The 17,485-nt window shown below is 39.2% G+C and overlaps 2 protein-coding genes across 14 annotated transcripts in view; both read left to right on the forward strand.

Moving 5' to 3' along the window:
* MYO5A (myosin VA) overlaps positions 1 to 3,838 on the forward strand; it is a 90,018-nt gene extending 86,180 nt beyond the window's left edge. For all 12 annotated transcript variants that reach the window (XM_038147310.1, XM_038147298.1, XM_038147303.1 and 9 more), the window contains one exon: positions 206 to 3,838. In XM_038147310.1, coding sequence (XP_038003238.1) covers positions 206 to 358 — 153 coding nt within the window. In that variant the 3' untranslated portion in view covers positions 359 to 3,838. The remainder of the gene's footprint in view (positions 1 to 205) is intronic.
* Positions 3,839 to 4,114: 276 nt separating this feature from the next.
* The window catches only part of MYO5C (myosin VC), a 34,972-nt gene continuing 21,601 nt past the window's right edge, over positions 4,115 to 17,485 (forward strand). Inside the window, exons 1-16 of one of the 2 annotated variants that reach the window (XM_038147338.1) lie at positions 4,115 to 4,427; positions 7,268 to 7,378; positions 8,234 to 8,399; positions 8,671 to 8,815; positions 9,217 to 9,373; positions 9,897 to 10,040; positions 10,949 to 11,030; positions 11,608 to 11,715; positions 12,240 to 12,346; positions 12,982 to 13,247; positions 13,667 to 13,748; positions 14,076 to 14,216; positions 14,858 to 14,983; positions 15,592 to 15,675; positions 16,544 to 16,678; positions 17,008 to 17,105. In XM_038147338.1, the coding sequence (XP_038003266.1) occupies positions 4,401 to 4,427; positions 7,268 to 7,378; positions 8,234 to 8,399; positions 8,671 to 8,815; positions 9,217 to 9,373; positions 9,897 to 10,040; positions 10,949 to 11,030; positions 11,608 to 11,715; positions 12,240 to 12,346; positions 12,982 to 13,247; positions 13,667 to 13,748; positions 14,076 to 14,216; positions 14,858 to 14,983; positions 15,592 to 15,675; positions 16,544 to 16,678; positions 17,008 to 17,105 (1,979 nt within the window). In that variant the 5' untranslated portion in view covers positions 4,115 to 4,400. The remainder of the gene's footprint in view (positions 4,428 to 7,267; positions 7,379 to 8,233; positions 8,400 to 8,670; positions 8,816 to 9,216; positions 9,374 to 9,896; positions 10,041 to 10,948; positions 11,031 to 11,607; positions 11,716 to 12,239; positions 12,347 to 12,981; positions 13,248 to 13,666; positions 13,749 to 14,075; positions 14,217 to 14,857; positions 14,984 to 15,591; positions 15,676 to 16,543; positions 16,679 to 17,007; positions 17,106 to 17,485) is intronic. The other variant, XM_038147337.1, reaches the window with a different exon arrangement.

Genomic DNA, 17,485 nt, shown 5'->3' on the forward strand with positions numbered 1-17,485 from the left:
AATATGCACTGTAAGAGAGATGTGCAGAACTGAAGCAGATCAAAGTGACTACAGTTTGAAGTCACAGTTGGTGTAAATGTGTCAGCTCAGGTTAGCACAGAGTGTGTTTGCACACACACGTCTGTAAGCACCGATCAGCTTTGTAAGGTGGTTCTTACCAGTCAGCTGGCTAAATGCTGATGTCATCACTTTCTTATCTTTGCAGGTGCGTCTGCGAGACAGGAAGGACTCTCCTCAGTTGCTCATGGATGCCAAACACATCTTCCCTGTTACTTTCCCATTTAATCCATCCTCTCTGGCTTTAGAAACCATTCAGATCCCAGCCAGCTTGGGCCTGGGCTTCATCTCTCGTGTGTGATCCCCAGGATGTCCCGTCAGTGTTAGATGGAGAACCAGTTGCCTGATACCTGTACCTGTTCAAACATAGTGAGCCACTAAACCCACGTTTTTCTGAACAAAAGCCTGTCTAAGCCCAGATGTGTAGTTAAGGTAGCTGGGAACTGCACAGCAGCAGCACAGGCTGAATGCTCATAGAAAGATGTGCATTTGTGCTCGGTCACTGCATTGATGAGGACGTCACTGATTCGTACATGTCCAGAGTATGGAAATCGGGCTTGGACAAAAATTATGTCTTCAGCTCTCTAGAGACATTTTTAGATCTTTAGTAACATATTTAAATAGTGTAAATGAAAATCCATATGTAATCTTCTCATAGGTGGGGACCAATAGGGGACAGTCACAGCCCTGGACATGGAAGACTTGAAAGAAAGGCATTTTGTAGTAGAATACACAGTCACATGGGAGCCTGTTACATTTAATTTGTAAAAACTGAATGGAAGAACACAAACTGGCAATATATAAAGTTATTTCTTAAACCACTTCCTCATTTATGTCAGTTTGACATAAATTGTAGTGATAAGTCCTATAGCTCACTATATGCTCTAACTTAGGTGTTTATTTGTTAGAACTGTGGTTTACCAAGCAAACTAAATCGCTGCTGCATATTCTGTTGTTTTAAATTTATGACAGTATCATACTAAGCACTAAAAATAAGACACTTCATTTTTTGTTGTCAACCTTATTTACAGTCTGTTGCAGTCTATTATTTTAACTGGAATTTTGCACATTGTATCAAGTAACACCTGTAGAGGAAAATGGTAACTAAGCACAAGTAGCACACTGGAAATTACACATTTAGTTATTTTTAAAAGTAGTTAGCTAAACATACAGAATCTTGAAGAAAACGATCAGAAGTCAGTAATGATTTTAGTATTTATTTAGGTTACAGAGTCTGTCTAATGTTGTTCTTTGTTTGTAGACCCCAGAGATGACAATGTGTATTTTAAGTATAATCTCTTGGTTTTATGCCACTTTAAAAAAAAAAAAAAAAAAAAAAAAAACAACAGAAAAAAGTCTTCTTTCACACTGGAATATGAGAGGAAAAACTTCAATATAAAATTTCTGCAGTAGCCCAAGGCTCTCATTCTTAGAAAGGTTGACTAACAAGAAAGTTAAGTACGTTTTGACTATGATGCTGTCACTTGACTATGATTCATGCTGATTTAATGACTGGAAGTCAGAGTGCATAATGAGAAACTGAGTTATTTTGAATGTTGCACATTTTACTGGAAAGATTTTTCTGTCTCACACATCTTGGATCTGCTATATAAAACTCACATTTCACAATGTGAGGCATAAGCGTGGAAGCCTCGTGTAAGGTTCCAGTTCTGTGGTGGATGGCTCAAACACAGATGTAGAAATAAAGCCACACACGTTGCTCAGTTGCGTTGTGCAATATTTTTAATGTATTATAATAATCTGCATCTTAGTGTTAATGTTAATTTATTTTACAACATTGATAAATAACCTAGAGGTACACTATTAGACTGTTTGGTGCTCCTCTGCAAATTCACAGAGAAAAGATTTGCTGTTAAGCAGACTGAAACATTTCAGTTTTGTTTTACTTGAAAGGCAGACATGCTGTTTGTATGATTGATAAAATTGGAAATAAAGACAACATAAACTTTCTCAGTATCATTTGAAGATGCTCCTGTCATCTTGTACTTAAATGTCCCATATTATATTTGATGGATCATGCCAGTACTTCCAAGAATTTATACTGCATTGTAAAAAGCTTCTGAATGATCTTTGCTAAATGATTTAGGTTTTCTTCTGCACCAAATCCCAAACGCTCCTTTTTCAAAGGTTACTTGATTTCTGAAATTCTGGCTGCTGTGAAGTGGCTGCAAATAAGGTGTAAGGTCGTTTTCAGACTGTCAGGTACTGTACTTGTGAGAATGTAATGGAAAGCCTTCGCATCCAGTAACAGGGTTAGGAAAGAAAACACATGAGAACATGCTGACCTCCCAATTTTTTTTTCTCCTATTGAAAAACAAACAATTGGCATTACAGTATGTTCATACTGTAGATCAGGAAATGTATCCACTATTTTAGCGTTAGTGTTTAAAATGTATGCCTAAATGTATTTTTGTTATTTTTGAAGTTTGTTTACCTGTAAAAAGCCTTATTGTATCGTTTCCTTAAAAAAAGTAGTGTCTAGTAATTTATAGGTATCATCCTTAAACTCAGTGGTTTGACTGGTATTACTTTTATATCACATTAAAAGTATATGCTGCTTGACATGTTTTAAAGGAAAATATTTTTGAGTTGGAATAGATGTGTAGTTGGTAATTCATCTAACATCTTACATGGCAGTATTTTACATGCACTTTTCAGAAGTAAAATTTTAGTGTGAGTGTATAATATAACTTTCACCTTAGGACTAAAATCTCTTTAACCATGGAATATAATGCAGAATTATTTTAAAAACTTATATTTTTCCTTTGAATCATTGTTATGCTCTTTTAATGTGGACATATCTTTTATATTTTAATTTATTATCTATTGACATGATAGATTTTATCAGATGCTGGAAAAATACTTGTCAATGACCCCTTAGAAATACATACAGTTATTCTACAGGTTTTGCACAATAATTACCTCATTCAGTTTGGTGTATTTTTATTCCAGTGATCATTTTATTCTGATGTTTAGGACACAGTCTTCTATCCAAATTTTGAAAAATTGCTTCTCACACTTCAAACTGGGATGGAACATAAAAGTGCTTGAGTCAGTTAACTGGGATTAATCTATTACAGAAAAAAGTAGCATCAGCTTCATTGAAAGTGGATTGATATCCAGCAACATTTGTTCCCAACTTGGAAACACCAGCAATTGCAATTTGAAGGTCTATATGTAATTTGTGATTTAAACTGAACACATTTCAAATACCATACTAAAACTATGAGTAAACACTTGGGTTTTTTAAGATGCTGATACTTCATGCGATGAGTAAAAGCCTTTAAACATAGGTTTTCACTTGATGCCACTACAGTACATAGATGAAAAAACAAAACATAGTCAGAATTACCTGAGCTCTGATCTGTTGTAGTGTCTGATGTTGTACTTAGTAAATGTATGCATCATTAAAACTGTAGCCTAATAGCTATCACTGGAAAATGTCCAAATAAAAGTACAACTGTACAATTTGTTTCAGGGTTTTTTTGGTTGGTTGGTGGCTCATGAGCTGTGTGCTGGCATAGACCCCAGATGGTCACAGGGTTCCCTCTGCCTCCATGGCAGGCTCGGTGTTGACTGCCAAGGGAGTTGGTTAAAATCTGAGGATGTGTAAATACACACCCAGATAGCAGCAGTGTGCCATAAACTGCTGTGCTTATGGGCGAATGCTTTGTTCAACAAAACCCATTTCTGGTTAGGGTGTTTTGTTGTCTAATATTAACTGTTCCTGAAATAAAATTTGAGTAACTGCACTAAAACATTCCCTTGTGTGCTATGGAAGCTCCTTGTGTCAGGTGGGGAGGGCTGGTGGGTCCTGGCCTGCTAAAACAGGGCACTGTGGTTATTCAAGTCTTCTTCCTCATAAAGGATATTCAACTGTAGCACCTGTTAGCGCTTTAAACCTACTAAATGCACTCAGAGTTGTTATTTTTTATCTTATTCTGAGCTTGTAATAGAAATTCCTTTACAGCGCTTTGTAGGGCGGTGATTAATGTTTCTGTTGGTTTTCTTCGCTGGGTCAGGGCTGCTCCCTGGCGACCCTCTGGCAGCCGCAGTGTCCATCATTCCCGCTCCCTACAGGTGCGTCCGAGGTGCCGGCTGTGCCGGGACGGGGACTGGGCACACGGCCCAGCTCCGCTGGAAGGACAGAGCCGGGATCCTGCTGCCCGCGGAGGGTACCGGGCTCTGCGCTGCCCGGGCCGGGCGGGGAGCGGCGAGCGGGGCAGGGCCGCTCCCCACGCCCCGGGGCGGGGGCCGGGCCGGACCGCGGCACCTGCGGCGGCTCCGCGGAGCCTCGTCCGTACGGCCGCGGCTGTGTCCCGATGGCGCTGGCAGAGCTCTACACGCAGGTGAGCGGGGCTGGGGCAGGGCCCCGGGCAGGGGGCCGTGAGGGCTCCGCCGGAGCGGGGCTGGGGCAGGGGAAGGGCCCCGGGCAGGGGGCCGTGAGGGCTCCGCCGGAGCGGGGCTGGGGCAGGGGAAGGGCCCCGGGCAGGGGGCCGTGAGGGCTCCGCCGGAGCGCTTGGTGCCCGCGGGCGGTGGGCACAGCGCGGAGCCGCCCGTGCGGGGCACCGCACCGTAGGGCACCTTGGGGAGACACTTCTCTTTGAGAAAAACACTCATTTGGTGAGAGTCTCGGCCGCTGGGAGCAGGTCTCGCTGTTGTAGCCATCACGACTAGGCGACGTGAAGGTTTAATTGCCCTTCCCTGGGCACTCGGGCTCGGAGCGCCGCGCTTTCTGTTGGGCAAATATTGAATGTGTGCGGCAGAGCTTGGCCCTAAAGCAAAGCTTCTTCCTCCTTAATGCGGCTGCTGAAACTTTCGCACAACTTTTCCCTCTTCTCCTGTAGTCACCGGAGTGTTGTGACGTATCGTTTGTTTGCTTAGCTTTAAATAACAAGCCAGCGGGGATATGTTGGTGGTTTAGTGAGCCTGCCCCTCACCCGCTGCAGCAGCAGCTGCTCCCATTGAGCCTGGTGCTGCAGGGCTGGTGGGTCCTGCTGCTGCTGCCGCGCTCGGAGCCGCTGGGAGAAGGAGCGCAGTTTTCCCAGGAATGTTGGACAGGTGAAGGGGGGAAGGAGTGCGGGTGTAACCTGACACGGAAATGAGCAAACTCCCGTCTGTTTACCTGCGAGGCAGGGTTTGGAGACAGCCAACTCTCTAGGCTGGGTGCATTTGCCAATGGAGGCTCCTGCAACTCCAGGGGCCTTTTCCGAGGAATCCGTGCTTTTATCACATTCTCCTCCCTCCTTTTCTCGTCCTTGACCTAGTGCAGTTTATTTTCTTGCATGGGAAAACACTGTGTGCCCCTGAGGCTGTTTGGTGGTGATATTGTAACTCACAAAGAATAACAGCAAACAAAGAATTCCATTTAACAAGCACTTTCTGTAAGCCAGGAGTAGATCAGCATAGTGTAGAAATGATACAAATAACAATTTATAATTGGATAAACATGGAAAACTCAAATGTAAAGCTAATTTAGCCATGTCTTTCATGTGGCCATTACATAGATACTTGTGGAGCTGGGCTTTTGTCCCCTTGGTCAGATAGATGAAAACATTGCCATTACAGTTGTTTGGGGTTATTTAGAAAATGTCTTTGTGATTTTGGATATTGTGTGGAAAATGCCATCATGCTGAAAGCATCAGCAAGGAGGTGTTATGGAAGCAGCTGAGGTTTCCATGGTTGTTCATCCCCTGATGAGCACCAGGGTGGTGTGTGGCTCACTAGAAAGGTCAGTGTCTGTCCTTAGAGATACTGAAAACTCAGCTGGAGAAGTCCCTGAGCAGCACAGGCTAACTCACAGGATGTTCTTGTGCAAGTCCCTCCTACCCTAAATGGTGTGGTGATGGTCCTTGGGGTTAGAATTAAGGCAGCTACAGCTGTGCAGTGCAGCTTGCAGGGACCTCTGTAGGCACCCATCATGGTTCAGTGGGGTTTTTGGGGCACAGACACTCATTCTGAGGATCTACTGGAGCTTCCAAGGCTCCTTCCAAACTGGAGAGGAAAAAAGTCCTTTGTGCCAAAACCAACAGTTGCAGCACCAAAAGGAAAGGGAAGGGAATAAAAGTCCCCAAGGGATCTGTGGATCTGCTCACACTCCATGAAATGGTGACTAATGTTAATTTTTCAAGTAAGCAGCTGCAGCAGTTCTCACAGGTTTATTTAAACAGCTTGTTTCAACTTACCATGAATACAGCTAGGGTGAGGGAATTAAGGGAAGGGTTCTGGCTATCAAAACAGAAAGATGCTGGAAGAGTATACATTATAGTTTCTTGTGTGAGTAGGGACAACGATGTCATTTTGTCAAACCCTGTCAGGATGAGAAGGACACACTCCACATCAATAAAGTAATTCCCTACTGGCTGAGGTTTCCAGCTGTGTTATATCCTTTTAAGGAATGTTATTTCCCATAACTTCCCAGGCAGAGCATTTTAAGAAGTTGCTTTTGCTTCTGCATTTTAATTTCAGCATAGGAGAACTAAATGGTTCAAACAGCACAACTTACATTCACATTTTCTATCTATGCTTCAGTAGATTACAGATTCCTTGCTGGGATGGAGCTAAAGTATGCCAGTTGATTGCTTGTGAAGAAAGAAACCAGCCAGTAGTCTTTGAAGTTTGTCCTAGAGCAGGGAAAGATGTTTGGAGGTTGCACTTCAGTCCCATTAAAAGAAAGGGAACTGTGCAGTCTTTCTTAGGTATGACAATGTGCCTATGGCAAAATGCTTTCTGAGTTCAGTGTCCTATCCTTGAATTCAGGGAAGTGATTTTCTATACCTGATTGTCTGAATTCTGGTAATGAGATGCTTTCTCTGGTACTCGCTTATTTGAACCCTCCTAGAAACAAGGTCTCTCCCTTGAGTGTATTTTATTCTTTGTTCAGTGTTAGAGGATTTGAAGAGCCTGGCAACAGTCTGGCCCTTGCTCACCTTCCTGCATGCTGTCCTGCAGACTCTGCTCTGAACAGGAGCAGAATATGCCTGTCTGAAATTAATGAGTCTGCTTTGTTTTTTTATTCTTTCATGAAAAATAACAAAACCACAAAAAATATATCCTGCTGTACAGAGCTAATAATAAACCCCAAAAGTCCTGGAATGGGGTTGGACTTGATGTTTGAAAGGTATTTTTTATGCTAGACTGATATTATGATAGTAGCTAAGCTAACTATTGCCTTGTTTTTCTGTTACAGTACAATAGGGTTTGGATCCCTGATAATGAAGAAGTTTGGCAGTCTGCAGAAATCACAAAAAACTACAAAGCTGGAGACAGTTTTCTCCATGTCCAGTTAGAAGACGGAACTGTAAGAAGAAAACTCTGAATTGTTGTGGGGTTTGCTGAGATATGTTTATGCAGAAACATAGCACTTGCCATCTTGGGATATAAATAATATGTACACATTTCCATTTTTCATCATATTGAAACTGGTACAGTACACATCTGCTGCCCAAAAATATGAGGAGTGCAATTCCACTGTCTGCATACATTAGTATGGAGAACATACCTCAAAGATTGCTTTGGAGACAAGCCCTGAAACTCCTCCTAAATTGAAGTGAAAATCAGAAGTGCAGGGCAGGCATAGTTCTCTCTCACAGAGCCAGCTGTTGCTTTTTTTGTTGGTTTGTGTAAGATTGTTAATTTTAGTATCCAAGTTCTTTACAGATTTAATACTTTGAAAGCATTTCTGTATTTCTGCATTCCTGTTCCCTAAAGATAAATATTAAAGGTATGATTAAATAGATTTGTTGAAAGAAACAGAAGTGAGTTTTAAACTTTCTGTAAAGAAAGCAGAGGTGTTGCAAGTAAGGATAGTTATAGAATTGACTTGAGTTCTGACCAGGTCTTTACTTTCATTCAGTTGCACCTGATCTGTTATTCTCATCTGTACTTGAAGTATGCCTAGTTTTAGAGAGCTAAATATGTGTCCCATTTTTACAGATTTCAACACAAAATATTGTAAATAAAGACAATGAGGCTTTCTTTTTCGTTAGCAACAAACAGCTCCCAATTCCCCCAAGTTCAGTGGGATGTATGGAATCAATGAAATAGAAAATCAAACAGGGCTCCATCAACTCTATAACTTCATGTAAAGGCAGAAGATTTGTATTTATGCAAACATAATGCATTTTATGACATTTCAAGTAATTTTTGTTGACAGGAGCTGAGTTACCCTGTTGATCCAGCTGCTTTGCCACCACTACGAAATCCTGACATACTTGTGGGTGAAAATGATCTCACTGCACTCAGTTACCTGCATGAACCAGCTGTTCTACACAATCTTAAAATTCGTTTTGTGGAGTCTAAGCTTATCTACACATATAGTGGTAAGCTAAATGAAATGAAGAGTTTTTTTAAAAAATCTTTTAAAAGCAGTATTAATCTTGATTCAGTTTGCAACATGATGTGTGTAGTGTTTTCCTGAAGTGTATTTGAACTCATGTTAACTGGTTTTATATGTGAGTATAGACTTGTTTGTTCATCAGCACATTCATTCCATCTAGAAAATATTGCTACTTTGTGTTGTTTCAACTGCCAAAACAGGTGTTTCATATAACTAACCTGTGTTTTGTTTTTGTTTTGTGCACTTGGCTGTAGGGATAATTCTGGTTGCAATAAACCCCTATAAGCAGCTGCCAATATATGGAGATGCCATTATCCATGCATATAGTGGGCAAAACATGGGGGATATGGATCCACACATATTTGCTGTGGCAGAAGAAGCATACAAGCAAATGGCAAGGTTCAGTATGTTATTTAATGTCCATAAATAACGCTTGAAGTCTAGTGACAGTCGGTGTTAATTGTCTTTTAATTTTACTGTGTTTGTGCCACTGGCTATTAGGAGTACCTTTGAACAAGTGGCTTAATTAGGGGAGAAGGAATTCCTTAACCAACTGAGGAATTTCTAGAACTCAAAACTATTTTCGTTCTTGATGACGGGTAAAACTTAATGAATAGCAGTGACATCAACCTAGAGGTTACAGCTGAGGAGGAGAAAGAGAAGAATAGATGTAAGATGGAGCTGATGTATGGGACTTGGGCGCAGCTGTGATTTCAAACATTGTTTCATATTTGTAATTCCTACTTTATACATGCTTTTTAGACATGTCTGACATAAACTGTCTGATTATTTGGTTTTAGAAATAACAAAAATCAGTCTATTATAGTCAGTGGAGAATCAGGAGCTGGAAAGACTGTGTCTGCAAGGTATACCATGAGATACTTTGCCACTGTGAGTAAGTCAAGCAGCAATGCTCATGTGGAGGATAAAGTATTGGCATCCAATCCAATAACCGAGGTAAGTTTGGGGAAGTGTCCGTCAAGTCCGTACTCATCAAGGGAAAAATTCTGAGAGCTTCTGGGAAAATTTGTTTGAAATCTTTAGGGATGCTTCATCTGTCTGAGTTGGATATTTAAATTTGAATTTCAGCCTCTGAATGTTACTGATGGAAAGAGGTGGTCAGCCTCAGGAACACCCAGTCCTGTCTGATTTACAGTGGCCCTTTGGAGGTGCTAGTTTGCCTAATTAGATGATGATGTAACAAAATTGAACAAGCTGATTGGTTTTATTACTTTGGACCCTTATGTTGGAAAAGTATGCTTTGTCTAATTTTCAGTTTATGTAGCATTTTACTATTTGACTTGAGCCTTCTCTTCAGTTTTGGGCCTCAAAATATAAGTAACACAGTTCAGTGCTTGATCAGAGATTGATCCCTGAGCTCCTTTGGTTTTAGAAACTTGTGATTGACTCAAGTTTTGACAAAGTTATTCTTATGAGAGATGTGAGTAAAGCAAATTGTAAAAGTTTATAATTTTTGTAGGCTGTGGGCAATGCGAAAACCACACGGAACGATAACAGCAGTCGATTTGGAAAATACACTGAAATCAGTTTTGATCGAAGTTACCAAATCATTGGAGCTAACATGAGAACATACCTGCTTGAGAAATCCAGAGTTGTATTTCAGGTGGGTAAAAAAAGTCTAAAATAGTCAATGTCGGTATAGCTCCTGATGCACTATACTAGTTCTGTACAGAAAATAGTATGTGAAGTTCTGAAGAGTGTATCCAGTCAGCATTCAATTCATTTTTTTGAATTAACAGAAGCTAATATTATTTATGATAAGTTACTTTATTCCATGTTCTTCCTTATGTTAAGTGAGGAATGCTTCTCAGGGATAATTCTCTGAAATAACTGCAAATCTGGTACTTGTGGTTACAACAGTAACAGAGACCAATTGTATCTGGAAAGGAACAGCATATACGGGGCAGAGAGAGTCTGAGTTAAAAAAAAGACTGAAAATTTATAAGGCCAGGGCTTATTTCATGTGACTCACTTCAATGTCATGGCTTATAATAATATACTAAAGAAGGTATTTAATTTTATAAAAGGGTTTTTACAAAGGTTTCTTTTTTAGTAGTATTGTAACTTTTTAAGTACACTGAAAAATACTTCTCTATATCTTCTGCCCTGAAGGATGGTTTGGAAACGGAGAGTTTTTTGAGTTCCCACAGGGCAGTGTTTCAGCTGACACTCCTACACATCTTTTTGTTGCAGTATTTGATGTTTCTTATTAGTGGGTGGTTGTTCAAGCTGAAGAAATTATTAACATCCTTGGGGAAAGAACTATGCATATTGGCATAAAGTGGAAATAAAGTATACTTGAATGTATCACTCTCAGAGCTCTTGCTAAGATGGTCTATTTGAATAATAAGCAATTTCTTTGCTAACCTATGTTGCAGCAGAATTTAGCCTTCAGTTGTCATTATCACTTTACAGTAGTGTTGAATATCAGGTGTTTTTCAGTTTGTTTCTTCATTTTGTTGTTTTTGTTTTGTTTTTTTCTGTGGTGTTACTCTTTGCTTTATTTTACAGTCAGAAAATGAAAGGAACTACCATATATTTTATCAGTTGTGTGCATCTGCTATGCAGCCTGAATATGAACATCTTAAATTGGGTAGGTCTCAAGAAAATAAGCTGCCCTTCACTTTTGCAGTGCAGCATTTTAAGGCTTCGTTTTCAAGTGCTAGGATGTTTAGTGCATTACAGCATAGATCTCACAGCCTTAAAACAGGACCTGCATTTTAAAGTCACTTAGCTGTTAATCCTGCTGGTTTTGAACTTGGTAGCAAATCTCTGGAAACTCAAATAGTGCACGATCAAGTACCTGAGTGTCTTTGGAAATCTTATTCTCATACTTCCTGTAGTGACAGATGCTATGACAGCTTAGAGATTTGATTCATTTATCTACAGAGAAGCTGGGAGAAGCAGAATTTAGGTGTATGTTTACACAGTATCCATTCCAGTTTGTCTATTAGATGAATATTAGGATTTCTAGGAATTATGAATACTGATTTATGTCAGCTTAACTGAGTTGGGCACATGGATTTCCCTCAGAAAAAAGAGCACCTCCAGCTCGTCACTGAAATGTTGTCATCTGGCAGCATCTTTATTTTTGTGTTATAGAAGTTTTAAGAAGTGGCTCTCCCCAATCCCTAATTTTTGCAGTTACAAGATTTGCTTATTTTCTTCAGGAAGTGCAGAAGAATTTAACTACACACGAATGGGTGGCAGCACTGTAATAGAAGGGGTTGATGACAGAGCAAATATGCTGGAGACTCAGAAGACATTTGCCTTACTGGGTAAATTCTTGGGGATACATTTTCAGCTGATTTTTTTGTTTTCCTGAAATGGGCAAAGGTGGATTGTTTCTGAAATATTCAAAATGTTAGTAGTAATTATCAAAATAGTTTTTTTCATAGCTTGTCCATTGTGGTGTTGGTCTGTTTTCAAAGTGCTAGGCAGGAGTAATTAGCAATTGTTGTTAATTGTTACTGGTCAGAAGCATTGAGGGCTGGAGTCTTCTTGGCTGTAAACTAACGTGCTGTGACAGAAGTGGAATTGGAAGCTTCTTTGCCCCAGTAAAAGCTTATGTAAAAGCTAAATCCGACTTGAGCTGGCACTTGGGGAGGTACAGGAACTTATGCCCAATCTATCATCGGATCAGACAGGCAGAAAATTGGCAGAACCAAGGATTTGCATCCTACTCTGCAGAGATGCTGTACAATTCTTGGCTGCACAACAAAGCAAGTTACCCAGCATTGTTCTGATTAAATTCATTGTACTGTTTCTGTGTATTTCAAATAATCAAGGAATGTTTTTTTAGGTCTGAAGGGGGACTTTCAGATGGATGTTTTTAAAATGCTGGCAGCAATCCTGCACTTGGGCAATGTGGAAGTAGCAGCTGTTGGAGATGAAAGATCATCCATCAGTGTAAGGAAGTAGCTCATTCAGATACCAACATTTTCTATTCTATTTTATGCCAGAAGTGCTTTAGCAATAGTTTCTCTCATATCTGGGGCTCAGAGCAGCATTAAATTTGGTGTACTAAGCTTGATTGATTTCTCCATCTCCATCTGTGTGGAACAGCAGCAAGTGTTCACACAGATGCTGTTCTGTGCCCAGCTTCAGAAAGTCTTTACAAAAGGCAAAGTGTGGCTAAGAGTACTCCATATCCAATTGATCCACAGCTGCTGGAAAATCCATTTTGGAACTCTCTGCAGGATGCAGGAACCAGAGCATAGTCAAAGCTGCTCAGAATGTGTCCCAGCAAGTTATGCAAGTCTGAAAGGCAAGAACACCTAAAAATAGACCAGAGTAACTTTCTTTCAGTGTCTTAATCCAAAACATCTCATCCAGTCTGAGTTTTTCTCTCCTATATCAGGAGTTCTATCCAGTATTATTTGCTTTAGCTCATCTTGCTCTTTTGCCAGATGAAGAAGTAAATAGAGCCCCTCGCCTATCTAAAAATAAAAATCATAGTTTGGTGGCAGCAGAGCAAGGATTCACTTTCCAGACAACAGTTAAAGAATTCAGTGTACCCTAACAGTATTTATTGATCTTTAAAGGTGGAAGATAAACATCTCAGAATATTTTGTGAGCTTCTGGATTTAAACTGTGACAAAATGGCCCGGTGGCTGTGCCACCGAAAGATTGTCACCACCTCAGAGACCGTGGTGAAGCCCATGACAAGGGCCCAGGCTGTCAACGCCAGGGATGCTCTGGCAAAGAAGATCTACTCCCATTTATTTGACTTCATTGTGGAAAGAATTAACCAAGCTCTGCAGTTCTCTGGCAAACAGCACACTTTCATTGGTGTTTTGGATATTTATGGGTAAGAATGTCTCTGGAAACTGAGTGCCTTTTCTTTGGAGTAGATAAAAAAGGCACTTTTTTGTGCTGATAATGAATTTGGAGGGGGTTGTTTTACTAAAAGGTCATGGTCATGTAAGTTCTCTAGCACCCAGATTGGTGGAAATCTTCTGCTACTATAAATACCATTACTTTTTTTTTTGTGAATGAGGTTTAAATTTCACTTCTGATATGATACTTTTAGATCAAACTCTGGATTTTTTAGCTTTATTATGTCTGGCAACATTAGCTTTTAGAGAAGTTTTGAAATTCCTTAGCACGTTCATTAGTTTTACCATTAGTTGTCTTAAAAACATTAGGATATCTCCAAAGAGTTTCAGGGATGCTGCCATTTGATTTTGATGTCAAAGGATTTTTTTTCTTATTTGAACTGTGTTTCAGATTTGAAACGTTTGATGTGAACAGTTTTGAACAATTTTGTATCAATTATGCTAATGAAAAACTACAGCAGCAATTTAACCTGGTAAGTTCTTTTTTTTATTACAGTTCTTTATCTTATTTTGCTTCAGGGTGGATATTAGTAAATGCTATTTGTGCTTGAGTGATGGATATTTCTGGATAGTGACTATCCAGTCATAAAGAAAAATATTTTATTTTTATATGTAAGCATAGGTACACATATATATAAATGAAAATTTAGAAGTTGATTTTCTTACAGACAAACATACAATATACTCCAAAATATAACTTTTTCCATCTTACCTATGCAACAACTATAAACATGCAGGCACTGTACTTATTTTCCCTTAACTGTAACCTTCTTTATGTTTTCATAATTTTGCAAATCCAGCATGTCTTTAAACTTGAACAAGAAGAATATATGAAGGAAGATATCCCATGGACTTTAATAGACTTCTATGACAACCAGCCTGTCATTGACCTTATTGAAGCTAAAATGGGAATTTTAGAACTTCTGGATGAAGAATGCTTGGTAATTTAATATTTGCTCATTTAAAAAAAACCCAATTGTATAGATTTTTATAAGTGGGGCTTGTAATCCATATTTTACCCTTTTCAATGGGAAATAGAGCATTTTCTTCATAAAAGTAACATTAATGTTTGCCCTCTTTGGCAATCTGGTCTGTAAATTACTTATTCTATTTTCTTTTATAGTATTAAGAACCTAAAGCTCTCAGAACTTATCTAGAAGGAAGGCAGCAGCTGGAGCTCATCCCTGTGGGGGCAGTGCAGGACTGGAGCAGGGTGGGCAGGAGAGCAGTGGGATCCTCATCCTTGCTCACTTGCTGCAGTGGAGGGCAAGCAGCAGTCTGCTGCTGCTAGTCCTGCTCCAAGCAGGAATTTGGACTGCTCAGTCCCCAGGGGGCTCTTCCACCAATATTTTTTAAACTTAGTTAGTCCACAAATCACTGCTTTTGATACAAAACCTTGTGGATTAATACAACCTTCTTTCCAAAAATGATTTGCTATTGGTGAGTCTGAAGAGACAAGAACTGGTTATCAGGCCTTGTAATTCACTGAAGGGGTTTTATGCAGAGTGTTTATTGACAGTCAGCAGCTCTGCTGCTCCAACAGCCCAGTTTGTTAAAGAGATTGCCCTTCTTATTCTTACAGTTACCTCATGGAAAAGATGAAAACTGGCTTCAAAAGCTGTATAATAATTTTGTCAATAAAAACACACTCTTTGAAAAGCCAAGGATGTCAAACACTTCTTTCATCATTCAACACTTTGCTGATAAGGTAGAGTGTAAACAACCCAGTATTGTTCCCTGTGTTTCTAGCAGTTGCTCATTCAGAAAAAAACCAAACGTAGGAAATAGGAAATGTTAACCACACCTATTTGGAGCTTCTGTAAAACTGATTGCCAATACATAGTGCTATTTTTTTATTGGTAATACTACCAAATGTAAGAAGTCCTTAAGATAAAGAATTTAAGAGTATAAAAATAAATCATCAAGATAAAAAAGCAGACAAATAATAGAATGTATAAATAGAACAGTTACAGTTGTAGCTCATACACATTTTAGTCTCAGTTATTTACATTTCAGATGTAGCATTCCTTTTTGGTGCCTTGATTTGAAATCATAGAATAATGAACAAAGGAGGAAAGACGTTCCTAATGAAGGCAGAAGGATTTGGATTCTGGCAGTTTGTCCTGCTTCTAAATTTGCAGGTTGCATGTATGTAATCTTGAGATAATGGAATTGGGAAAAGCTGAGTTTCAGCCATCATGTTTGAGATTCATGAAGAACTCTTGGCTGCCACAGCTGGGAGAGTAAAAATTATTGTTTTGCCAACTGTTTGTTTATGTGTTGCTGAAAAGTTAATGATTTCACCTGTTTGCACAGGTAGAATATAAATGTGAAGGATTTCTGGAAAAAAACAGAGATACAGTACACGAAGTATTGATTGAAATCTTGAAAGAGAGCAAGGTTTGTGACAAACAGTAATGATTAATCTTCTGAATACCTGATTTTACTGAAATTAATTCAGATCTGATTTTAAAATGTTTCTTCTGATATACAGATTTTAATAGGTTGAATAAACTAATTTAGTCTTAATTTTTATTCATATTATAGAAGTGTGGGGTCTTACCATCAAATAATATACAAGATGAAAAAACATAGTGTTCCACTTCCTTCATGTATGTGCTTTTACTTTGCTAGTTATGTTGGGGTTTTCTTTGAATATCTCCCTTCAAGACCATTTTTTAATCCTTGTAACTGAAAGACTTTTTTGATACCTCCTGTAGTCATTAAATGCAGCTTTGATAGGTGGTTTATAATTAACAACTGCCTTTGTTTATTCTTCAAAAGAGATTAGGAGAATGCCAGGGCAAGGAAAACATCAGGTGTCTTATGTGTGCTTGCCACTTCCCACTTCCTGTCCCTTTGAAGTCTATAGCCTTGAGACTTCAGGATTACTCTTAATAAGCTAACTTCATCTGACCCGAAATTCTTAATTTAAATTGCATATTGTGAAAACACAGCCTTAAGTGCTCTTATTTTTAGCTCTGCTCTGTGTTTATGTCCAGATTTGCTTATATTGAAATAGCTTTGGCAGGCTGCTTTCACAGATATTGAGTTCTGTGTGTGAAATGTGTGAGTGCTGCACAATAGACACAGAATCATTGCAACTCTGTTTTCAATTGTCATTTGTTGGATACCCAGTTCAAACTCCTGCAATACCTGGCCTAACTATTAAGGGGTTTACATTTGATGTTACAGTAAATATAACTTTGATTCAAATGATGCTGCAGTTACACAGTGTTTAACTCTGATTCTTTCACCACACTTTTAGTTTCATCTGTGTGCAAATTTTTTTCAAGACAGTCCAGTGTCCATCTCACCTTTCAGTTCAACTATAAACATCAAATCTGCCAGACCTGTTCTGAAATCACCCAACAAACAGCTCCGGACGACTGTGGGCAGTAAGGTACCCCAATAACCTGCTATTCTGTGGTGTTTGCACTTTCTGGGAAATGCTGGGCAGTCTGAGACTGGCTTCTGTCACTGTTCATGGGGAACTGTCCAGTTTTCAGGACAGCAAGAGCCACAGAGCAGTGCTCCAGGTCTGGGTATAAGAGGTGTGTTTATTTTGTATGTGGGAGGCTCTTTGGTACAGCCACAATCAATTTCCTGCATTTAAGATCTAAGCCCTATCTCTGAGTGTCCAGCCAAAACCTAACAAATGACTAAAAGACCAAGATTTGAATTTTACTGAAATGTTCCATTAGCAAAACTCTTATGTCTGGTATTTTCCAGTTCCGGAATTCTTTGTCTTTGCTTATGGTGACACTCAATGCTACCACTCCTCATTATGTGAGATGCATAAAGCCAAATGATGAGAAATTGCCTTTTGAGTAAGTATGTTAGCTGTGCTCAGCTGTGGTTTTCTGTATCACTGCAGTGGTGTGTCAGCAAGCTAAACTCTTATTGTGGAGAAACTTCCCATACAGAACATGGTTTTTCTTCCCAGATAGCTGAAAAAAATATTGTCTTCTTGCAAAAATTGAGTGCTTAAGTATCATTTTTGTTACCTTAAAAATCCTTTAACCTAATAATTTTCAAGTTAAGATACTAGTGCTTGTGTATTTGTCAGAACATTTTTAGGGTGAAGTTAGTCCTCCTTTGGTTTAAGTTGATGAATATTTTGTATAGGTGTGTTGCCCTTATGCAGTATGGATTACCCAATTCATATTTAGAGAATAAAAACCTCTGCCATTTTCTTTGTGAAATTCCC

Source organism: Motacilla alba, chromosome 10, assembly GCF_015832195.1.
Source record: "Motacilla alba alba isolate MOTALB_02 chromosome 10, Motacilla_alba_V1.0_pri, whole genome shotgun sequence".
Taxonomy (NCBI): domain Eukaryota; kingdom Metazoa; phylum Chordata; class Aves; order Passeriformes; family Motacillidae; genus Motacilla; species Motacilla alba.